The following is a 10,718-nucleotide window of genomic DNA, read 5'->3' as shown; positions in this document are numbered from 1 at the left end:
TGGTAAGCCTATGGCACTTACACTGAAATGGGGACTTTGCAAACAGATCTAATTCTGTGCATTTAGCCCCTGACTTGAATAAACCAAAGTGTGCTTCCGTTATACTATAATTGTAGATTTCAATAATGTTTTATAACTTATGGAAATGCCCTTTTAATATTAAATTGAAAAACTTTAAAGTTGCTAATGATCCAGTTCCTTAACTGAACTTCTCTGCTCTGCTTACCCTTCTCTTCCTCACTGTACTACTTACATTTTTAAAATGTCAAAATCAACAAGTGAAACTGCTTGTTCTGCAAAACCCACAGACAAGTGTAACAACCTGGCAAGGCCGTTTATGCACAATTTCTGAAGTCTGGTTGATGTTATAAAAACTGCTGCATTGGGAATGCCTCAGTGTGTGTGGAAAAAAAATAAAAAAAATCACCATTCGCTGTCAAGGCTGTTTCACTATCTCTCAGATCAGAAGTACTAGAGGATAGTTAAACTTTAATGGATATCATGTAAGCCCACAGACAATAGGATGGCTGTCACACAGGAGTAAAAAAGATGAAATCAGCTTTCTCTAACTTCCCTGCAGGTGCTGGGATGTCCAGCTATAGAATTTTCAGAAGAACAAAGAAACAAAGATGTCTGAGACACTAAGGAGGGGGACCAGAGACACATGAAGGTTAAGCAGAAGGCAGGGGGATACTTTTCTACTGGGGGGGTGGGGGTAGAAATCTTGTTTAATTGTGGAATAAACTAAGGAAGAAGGTAACTGGCTGCACAGGAAAGAGACTATATTTTTCAGAGACAATGTGTAGATGGGAGATCCTGGGCTTCTTAGAGGACGCAGGCCAAAGAACATTCAAGACTGGTAAGAAACCTGAGGCAGAAAAATACATATGGTGTGTATTACCTTGTCTAGATGGGTATATTGCTGTGCTAGCTAATGTGAATAGCTGAGAACACTTACAAGGTCTGTGTGCTGGTTCTCTTTCAGTTTGTGGCTACTAGGTTAGAGATCTACAGAGGCTAGGGGCAAGATCTGTTGTTGCAGGGTAGCTGGACCTCTCAGTCCCACTACTGGAAAGGGTTAACAAAAAGACTGTGCCCTGCTAGGACATCAGAGGTGTGAAGGCAGAACAGTGTGGTGGCTTACTCAGACCAAAGGAATCTCAAAAGCACACATGAGTCTAACATATTGGGACCCAGATGCTGTAGCCTGGTGAATGTCCAGCTGAGAAAGATCTACTAGGGTGGTAGCATAGCTGATTACACGCCATGCATATTTTGCAATATGTCTATAAATCTTTTGCTGGTACACTCCTTTCAGTGAAGTAGAAGGGCCTACATACAGTCACATAAATAATACCAAGCTAAGTTTTTGTTTCTCCTCAACAGGTAGCGTTATAGATACCTGCGAAGTTACTGTCGCACAACCCTCGCTTAGGGAAGTGGATTATACTGTCAGCACCGTGAACATAACATGCAGTTTCTCTGCTTCTGGATGCTCTGGATCCGCTCAAGTTCTATGGTTTCGTTTTCTTGCTCATAAACATGAGGCTTTATGCACACCTTTGTGCACAAACACTGGCAAATTCAAAGTGACTGAACCATCTAAGAATAATGTTTCACTTCAGATCAGCCATTTGACTGTAAATGACAGTGCTGTTTATTTCTGTGGAGTAGCATTTTCACAATCATTTTCACCCACCTCTAAGCAAACCGGGGAAGGTACAATTCTGGTGGTAAGAGGTCAGTCAATCACTACTTTCTATAGGAATACCCTAAAAGCCAAAATATTCTCTTCACTTATTTAAACATGCAAACATGGTCCATGAATTCATTTACTAGAAATTAATAGTAATTAAAACTGCAAACAGGGTCATGGTACCACCTAAGCTATTTCAATGAAATATTGGTATCAATAAGAGTTCTGTATTTAGAGCCAAGATAGAATACCTCCCTAGTTTTAGTGGTAAAGCTAATAATAAGCATTTTTTTAATGGTTCACTAACAGGGGGCACTCTTACTTGTGCTCCAAGTGTGGGCCACTCTAATTAAAGCGTTACAGTGTCTCACATATCAGCCTCCCCGCCCTTCGAAACGGTGGCAGCAGCACTTGAGTTAAAGCTTGTTCAACGAGCTTTAGTTCAAGCACCCCCGCCACCATTCCGAAGCACGGGGGTGCCGATACATGAGACGCTGGAGGCCATGGGAGCGTGGTAATTACCACACTCCAGCAGACTCAATTAACTGGGTCTGCTCCAACGTGCTGTAATTACAGCACGTTGGAGCAGCCCCGCAGCACATTTACAGGCACCCAGGATGCCGTACCCTCATCTAAACGCGAGTGATCCTCAGGAAATATTCTAGGAGTAGCCCATAAGATTTGTGCACTGCATCATACTATTTGTTCAATGTCAAAACTGCACGCAGTCTGCAACAAATTGCATAAGGGCATGGGTTTTGTCTATCCAAAAGGAAATCATATAATGAGACAGACGCAGACTAAAAAAAGACTTCTGTTGAGAAACAGCCATATTCTGGAAAAACTGTATCTACTGTATCTAGAGGAGGACCCTGGGACAAGTTCACTATGTGACCAACATTTTCATTTCTGTGCCTCACTTTCCCACTTTTAAAAAACTATTTGTGTTACCAAGTTATGGACAAAAAGCAAAGCAAAAGCAACCCTCCTCTAAAACCCCACGACACTCCCATCACCAAAAGACCTAATTAAATGGGTCCTCTCCTAAGAGCTTCATTTTCTGTGTACACACATGCTGAGATATACTCCCTGTATTCCAAAATAAAAGTTCAAGTAAACATGAATTTTTCAGACGTTCCTTAGGAGTCAGATTCTAGACCAGAAGGCACAGGGATTTATGGAGGACAAACTTAAGTTATGATGCATCTGCAGTTCCTAGCTGATCAACAGAAACATTGTAATTTAGGTATCAAAAATGAAAGAAAAAAAAAAATCAGCACCAGGAGGTATTAATCTATTAATAATGTGTGTACAGCATTTAGTTCCTCAGCTAAATAGGGCTTTGGTACAATGTATTATTTTTACTAAAAATATCATGCAAATAGAAACAGCTATACATCATTCTAACACTTTTTTTTTTTTTTATGAATAGAAGGGACTGGAAAGAGCTACACTGAAGAATACACCCTCATGATAGTCCTCTCATCCTTACTGTTTTTATACAACACCACCATACTTTCACTATTTATAATCTACTATAAGGTAGGTTTAAATTTGATTTTTCTGAGTTTTCTCCCACTTTTTAAATAACTTGCATGTTTTCTATTTGGAAGAGCCAAGGGCAATATTGGTTTGCAGCAGCATTTGCAGATGAGTTTTACGTAACACACAAATGCCCCCAAATCCTCATTATAACTGATCTCCGCTATTTACAAGTTTTTAAAAATAATTATAAAGGGGGACGATAGCATTATTTAGTTTAAAGAAAAAAGATCTAACATCAGTTACCACATCAGACCTGTGGATTTATTTCTACTGGTAAACTAGTAACAGAATTTATATAGACATGTGTGCAAGCTGCAGTGAAATAAACACTAATAACAAAATTTAAGATTTCCTTTAAAGCAATTTAAGTGCCATCATAATTGGTACTTGGGACTTAAATGACCTTGATAAAAGTTACAGAGATAATAAATTCTTCAATGTTATCACAGGGCAATGCATTTAGCAGTACTACAGCATTACTTCAGTTATTAGTTGGAATTTAAAGCTCTGTAAGTAACTATGACATTTTCTTGCAGTCAAAATCTAAATTACTGAAGAAAACTGAGAGAGAAAATGAAAATGGAGAGCAACATGTATGTTAATATTGACTTCACTCATTTGGTGCATCTTCAACTTGTAGATTTGTTTTTTTTCCCCCCTTCTTTCAAATATAACTTTGAATATACATTGAATGTGGATTTAAGTTGGGTGACAAGCTTCAAATAAAGGGCTGGGAATCTATAGAGCTAATAAACCCTGTGGGGTTTAGGCACTGATGATTTCTAATCTAAGTTTTATTAAAAAAAAAAAAAAAAAGTATTTGTTGAATTCAAAGTGTTTTCTGTTCATCTATGGTTGGGGTAACTCTAGAAAAGCGATGTATATTGTAATGAGTTCAACACTAAGCATCTCCTCAAATGGGCAACTTGCTTTGTTCAGTTTTCAGTAACCTTAATATTACAAGTCAGCAACATATGAACTATCATTACAAAGCCAATCCTGGCTAGGACACCAATTTTCCCCTCTTGTCCTTTGTGTGGCAGTTTTAGGCTGTATTTAAAAATTCATATATAAAAAAAACATAAGCTCTGAAAAAGAGAGTTATTACTTATTGGAAAAGTTAATCCCAGTAAGGATTAATCCCCTTTTGACTACAGAATTAGGGTTACTCGTTTTTTTAGTTTGTTTGTTTTAAATTATAGTGATACTCATATTTATACATTTGATAATCCTCAAAAATTAAGCCACATACAAATAAAGAATTTGGTTGACTTTTAAGTTGGGGAAAAATGCATTTTTCCCCAAATCCTTTGCCAATATTTTAACTTTAACTACACACTTCAATTTACAGAAACATAACAGTGGACGAAGAGTTTTTCAAGCAATTGCACAAGAACTATACAGGAAGAGATATGCTGAAAACTGTCATCGGACTGTAAGTAACTAGTCCTATAAGAAAGTGTTTACCAAAATCTTCTGTTTATTGCTAGCAAACTGTATAGGAAACAAAACAGCAACTGTAATGTCAGAACTATATAATATTCCCAACAAAACAGATTTTTCCCCCTACTTGTTTAGAGTATTCTTCTGAGCAACAGTAAGTGACAGCACAAACAGGCTGCAATCAACAATTACTGGCCTTTTAGATGCTTTTGTTTTTACATGAATAGGAGAATTTACAGTCATTTTTCTCCAAGAACATTTATGCTAAATGTCTGTGTGCATGCACAACCTGCAAATGTAATCTATAATAATAATAATAGGCTTAGTCTGTCTGTCCGCAGCACTCCGATTGACTGTCTTGGCAGCGAATCACAATGTTTACTGAAACAACCAGCATGATCTGAACAGACAAACAGCAGGCTCTGCGGGGAGGGCGAGAGGCAAAAAAGCAGTGAAGGGCCTTTGGCTCCCCTCTCCTCCTCGGAGCCTGCCTGCCTGTCTGTCCCGCAGGGCAAGCTGCCAGTGGGCCCTGAGCTGTGGGGGGCCCTGGTGCTTCCTTCCATGACAGCGGTGCACCTGGGACTGCCCAGGCAGGGTGCCAGAGGACAGGTGCTGCCCGGGAAGTACCCCACAACTCAGGGCCTGCTAGCAGCTCACTCTCCAGCCATGGGAGATGCAGGCAGGCTCCAGGAAGAAAAAAAAGGAACAGGCACCTCACCTCCTCCCCAACCCTCAGTGGAGCCTGCCTGCGTGAGCTACCACCAGGTCATGGTGCCTGGTGCTTCCCTCCGTGGCAGCAGTGCTCCCTGGTGCCACTGAGGCAGCATGCTAACTGCTCAGGTGCAGCCTCAGCTCGCAGGAAGCACTCACTGAATTAAACGGCGCATGGGATGCTGGAAGCCCAGGCATGCTCAGGGAAGCTCAGGCTCGGTGGACTTGCAATGCACCATGCACCATCCCCGCCGCCTGGGACGGCGAGGCGGCAGGAGGTTGGCGGGGATGGTGCCTTTTGAAAGTGGGAAGTTTTGATTCCGTTACAGTATCCAGTCAAAGGATACGTAAAAATCCTGTATTTAAAAACAAACAAACAAACAAACCAACCAACCAACCCACCCAACACTTTTGCAATAAAAATTTAAATTACAAATGTTTCAGCTAGTTTACTATAAAGAGGTTGTGGATGATTATTTTACTGCATGTGCATGTATTTACTATGTGACTGCACAACTTATCACTTATTTATGACTGCATCCCCTGCCCTGTAATCTCTCCCACCTTGGATTTATTCTAACATGCTGATATCCCAAGCAGAAATAATTCATATATGCATACATGAACTTCCAGAGAAATGTTTCTTCATCTTCCCTGTAGTATTTTGGGAGAAATTACTATCAAGGGCATCAGGCAGGAATGAAAGTTTCTGTTCCAGACCAGCACAGCTATTCTAAATCTAACATCATGATTTTTTAAGTTTAATTTTTTGCATTCCTGAGGCACTAGAACTGGCAGCTATATCTTACCTGAGCATTGGGGGTTCTCCTCTTTCCAAAGAAGTAGTCATCACGCTAGCCATGACATTAATCTTAACTACTTCTCTGGAACTGAGTATAGTTGGGCCCTTGGTAATGGAAAGCTGTGTGCGTCAAGTGGAGGGATATAAGAAATAGTCCCAATAAAGTTTTGAAAAGCTCTAAAAACATTTTTTCTTTAGCACTGCATAAAAGCACTCAAGTTATTTCACACCAATAAAAACAAAACGGGCTGTTCCTAGTGCCACAAAAATTACAGAACCACACACACGTATACTTCCAATTGAGAAAAAAATCTCCTGAATTCATACTGCAGAAGCAATAAAACCCCTTTCCTATTCTAACCAAGGATCAAAACATTTAATAGAAAAATACAATGAAACAGGCAAGCAGTGCTGACAGGTCAAACAAAGTCACCCCTCCCCTCCCTCAAAACTGAATTTTATTTGTTTCCAGGCCCTGAACATTTTCTTTTAATAACTGCCCCCCCTTCTCCTTGCCTCCCTCCACCCAGATAAAATTGGTGGCTTGTATTTGCTCTGAATGGCAGATGCACATAGCTTAAATCAAATATGTATGTGTCTCACTATAAGCTCCATGGGGGCTGTATTCAAAGACAATCAAAAGCGAATTAAGAAAGGCTGAGAATGCCACAGATGCCATGTGCATGAAGGAATCTGAATATAAAACACAAAGAAGGGGAAGAAGCATCTTTAAAGAGTATCAAAGTTGGGCAGGGGGGACAGCAGGGAAGCTTGCCTCTATGAGGCAGTCTTTTTGTATGGAACAGTTTTGCTCATTTTAAAACATTGAAGCTTTCTATATTTTTTTTCCAGGAGATTTTGGGAACAGATGATGACAGCATTTATCAAAACAGATGAGAAAATTCAGCAGGTGTTTGAGATTTCTCAGTCAAAACCCAAGTCTTTTTCAACTTTCCTTCCAAAAAATAGATCCTTACTGAATGATGTTTTGGGGGAGGGGGGTTGTTTTTTGTTTTTGTAATATTGCTTCTGATTGCGTACTAAGAAAAATAAGCTGAACAGTGATAGGAAAGCATGTCTAAGTCCGCTCCTGCAAATGTAAATAAATACATTGGAAAGGGACTTCCATTGAAGAGCTGCTTATATTCCATGGAAATGTTCTTATTCAGAATTTATTTCTGCATATAAAAACAAAACAAAACAAAAAAAAACCTTTCTGTATTTTTTCATATGAATCTAATGCTAACATTTCAAGAACTTTTAGTAATTCAAGAACTTCCAACTCGGACAACACCCAAGGTCCATCTAGTCCACTGTCCTGTCCCCAACACAGGCCAGCGCCAGATATTTCAGAGGAAAGTGGAAACAACTTCCCTTCTCCAAAATCCCCCGTGGACAAAGTTAGAGACTAATCCACCAATAAGGCCAAGTTTCTTCTTAATCCCAGGCATTTAAAACTGGTTTCACTCTTGAAGTGTGGCATCTCATACACTTGCGCAGTCACTCCTATAATAATTATGCAATCCTTTATTTAATTCTAAACTATTTGCCTAGATGTAGTGTAGCTGCAAATTCTACAGGTTAACATTTTTTATTGGATAAACAATTCTTCTATACACACTACACAATACTTAATACAAGCATGGACAAAGTAAAACTTAACTACATAAAAACAAATTGTGGGCTTTTTTGTAATGCACTATGATTGATTGTTAAGATTCCCGTTTACTTCAAATGTTATGAATTGGCAAGATGCACAAATGTCAAGATAAAGTGATGAGATTGTATTGTATGTCTAACATTAAAATAGTGGTGTATTTCTCTCCAAGTCTCTGTGGAAATAACTTGTGGAAAAGCACTTTCCAACTCTAGATGTCACTATAATTCCAGAAGTAGCTAGCTAATAAAGCAATGTGAAAAAGGAAATATCCATTTCTTTTGTTTTCTCTGCAGTATAACATTTGTATCAATAGTTTCCACAACTTTTAATAACAAGGAAACAGGCTGTAGCAAGTATAGAGCATTATGGGATTTTTAAAGACTAAATTATTAATGAACACAATTTTAATTAAATTCTAATTTCAGGCTAAATCATAAAATACAAATCTGTAAGACCTTCTCTAAAGGGGCTCTTACCTTTTTCTAATAATTGACCAGGAATCATTAAAAGATATACTCTTTCTAGACTCCTCTCTATGTTTCAAGTCTTTGTTCTAAGTGCTCCTTTGCTCCCTCTTATGCATCATCTTACAAAAGAGCAGTGCTCACAGTTTTGGCCCTGTGGGGCAGCAGAATGGCATGGGGCTCTCCCTGCACCCCAGTATCAGGCCCTATACCACCTCCTGGGGCTCCCCATGGGATTCACAGGGAGGCCCATGGGCCGGATCACACAGTTTGAGACCCAGCTAGACTAAGCCTTGGCTGGGGTGATCTAGTCGGGGACGGTCCTCCCTTGAGCTAGATGATCTCCTGAGGTCCCTTCCAACCTTAATTTTCTATGATTCTATGACTGAGTACAACAGGGAGTGTTTTGTCAAAATTAGAATCTCTTTTGTTGGTATTGATCTCCATTGCCTGTAAAAATACTGTATCTGGGCCCCAAGTCTTGTGTATAAAATGTACTGAAAAGACAACAGACTGGAATGTGGGAAATGCTACCAACCAGTCTTCCCTAGTGACAACAATGTCTCTAAAACTGAAGTTTTGCACTTTTGAGTGAAGAAAACTGAATAAAGCTTTGCAAAATAAAGTTAATTAAGCAAGTAAGAAAGTCTTATTCTGTACCTGAAATTTTTAACAAATGACATGGCTCATAATACCGAGTGAGCTGAAACTGGACAGAGTCTGGATTAATGTTCATATAAATATTATAGTTATTTGGCCCTAAATTAGTTAAATTAATATTCAAGTCATAATTGTATTTTATGGACTGCTTTGCAAGAAAAAAAAAAAAATCAATTTGTCTAGGCTCTAACAAGTGATCTAAGAATCCAAGGTTCCTGCTTTCTTGTCACTTGATAGGCCAAATAGATTAATTTTAAAAAGTTTCTTCTCTCCCCCACCCCTTCCCTTTATGGGTTTAGGAAAATATTTTTGGGTATTTAACTGTGGGGCATAACTTATTAAAAGTTTGTACCAGATTGGAATAGTTTTTTCCCCATCAGAAGTTTGCATAAGTTAAAGTCCAAAAATGGAATTTACTCTATGTTCTAAAACTTAACACAATTGAAACTATGTGCCTTTCACAACAAGATAGGTGCTCTTTGCTTAGTGGCTATTTGTTTGCAACTCACCTGTAACATTTCAGAAAATTAAAAACACGGAACCAGAAACACTCAACTCTTATGTTCACAAAACAGCTTTCTTAAAATAACACAAACACCTCCCCACCCCCACATATCCAAATGTACATATACATTAAAGGAGATACCTGAAAGGGGTCAGAAGGACATATAAAAATGCTGCTCATGGCCACTCGATGGTGGGTAACAAACTTATTGGAAACCCTGCTGTCTGAAACTAAGTATCTATTTTGCCTCAGGTCACCAGCCCGAGGAAAGCTCGTCCTTGACAGCAGTATAGAAATGCTGCTCGGTGAATGGGGCAAAGTGGAAGCAGCGACTTCCAGTTGGTGATTGTACCTGCAAATGAGAACATGCAGCTGCCAGGAGCAGTCCCCCCCACCTTTTTTTTTTGCTCATTCCCCTTCTCCCCCAATTCCGCCCCCCTCCCCCAACTAGGGGGAAGCAGTTTCCCCTATCACCCCCCCCCACTCTCTAGTTATGCCACTGGTTTCTAGTTTACAAGGTGTCAAACAGCAGATTCCTACTTCCAATAAAAAAATACCTTGAAGTTCTACATTCAGGGAAGAGTTCCACTTCCACTAAATATTAGGTCATTGATGCACAAGGAAGTAAAAATATGCTCTTGCATTTGTCCCTTCTTCAGTATCTCCAGAATTTGCATTAAATTTTATTGTGCAGTTGCCCAATAGGCTGTAGTCAGAAGAGGTGAATGCAGGAAAGCAGATCCTGGATACCACTGATTGCAAAATACAGAGAAGTTGAATACACATGTACAATTCTAAAAAGGTATATAACAAACAGAATAATACTCAGTCACTGTTTCAATCTAGAACATAAGGATACTGCCAGAGAGACTATTCTATGTTTCATTATTCACTGGAATCTTACAGAATTTTTAGGACAGAAAAACAAACCTTTTCACCTTAAAGGCCATAAGAAATTGTGTCCAAAATGTCAAAATGCATTTAAAATGTTGTATAGGTTTTTACAAGACTAGTTTTGCCCCCTCCCAGCAAAAAAAACAACAACAAACAAACAAAAAAACAGATTTAAATGTTACTGATTTAAAAAAAACACTTTATACACATTACAGGCCTTCATATATCATTTTAATATGCATATGAAACCATGATCTATTTTCAAAACTTCAAGGAAAAAGGAAATGTAATTAATGTAATAATACTACAGTCTTGCATTCATTCTTGCATTAAGTCAA

At 38.9% G+C, this 10,718-nt stretch overlaps 2 protein-coding genes across 3 annotated transcripts in view; one reads left to right on the top strand and one right to left on the bottom strand.

Annotated features, from left to right (window-relative positions):
* Positions 1-9,893, top strand: part of IGSF6 (immunoglobulin superfamily member 6) — an 11,487-nt gene extending 1,594 nt beyond the window's left edge. The window contains exons 1-6 of one of the 2 annotated variants that reach the window (XM_025206999.1): positions 7-859; positions 1,387-1,740; positions 3,129-3,238; positions 3,778-3,834; positions 4,593-4,676; positions 7,050-9,893. In XM_025206999.1, the coding sequence (XP_025062784.1) occupies positions 799-859; positions 1,387-1,740; positions 3,129-3,238; positions 3,778-3,834; positions 4,593-4,676; positions 7,050-7,094 (711 nt within the window). In that variant the 5' untranslated portion in view covers positions 7-798 and the 3' untranslated portion in view covers positions 7,095-9,893. Of the gene's footprint in view, positions 1-6; positions 860-1,386; positions 1,741-3,128; positions 3,239-3,777; positions 3,835-4,592; positions 4,677-7,049 lie in introns of those variants that run through there. The other variant, XM_006026119.3, reaches the window with a different exon arrangement.
* Positions 1-10,718, bottom strand: part of METTL9 (methyltransferase like 9) — a 31,082-nt gene that overhangs the window by 2,340 nt on the left and 18,024 nt on the right. The gene's annotated exons all lie outside the window — the stretch shown is intronic.

Source organism: Alligator sinensis, unplaced genomic scaffold, assembly GCF_000455745.1.
Source record: "Alligator sinensis unplaced genomic scaffold, ASM45574v1 scaffold330_1, whole genome shotgun sequence".
NCBI lineage: Eukaryota > Metazoa > Chordata > Crocodylia > Alligatoridae > Alligator > Alligator sinensis.
This window is presented reverse-complemented; position numbering and strand designations above follow the sequence as displayed.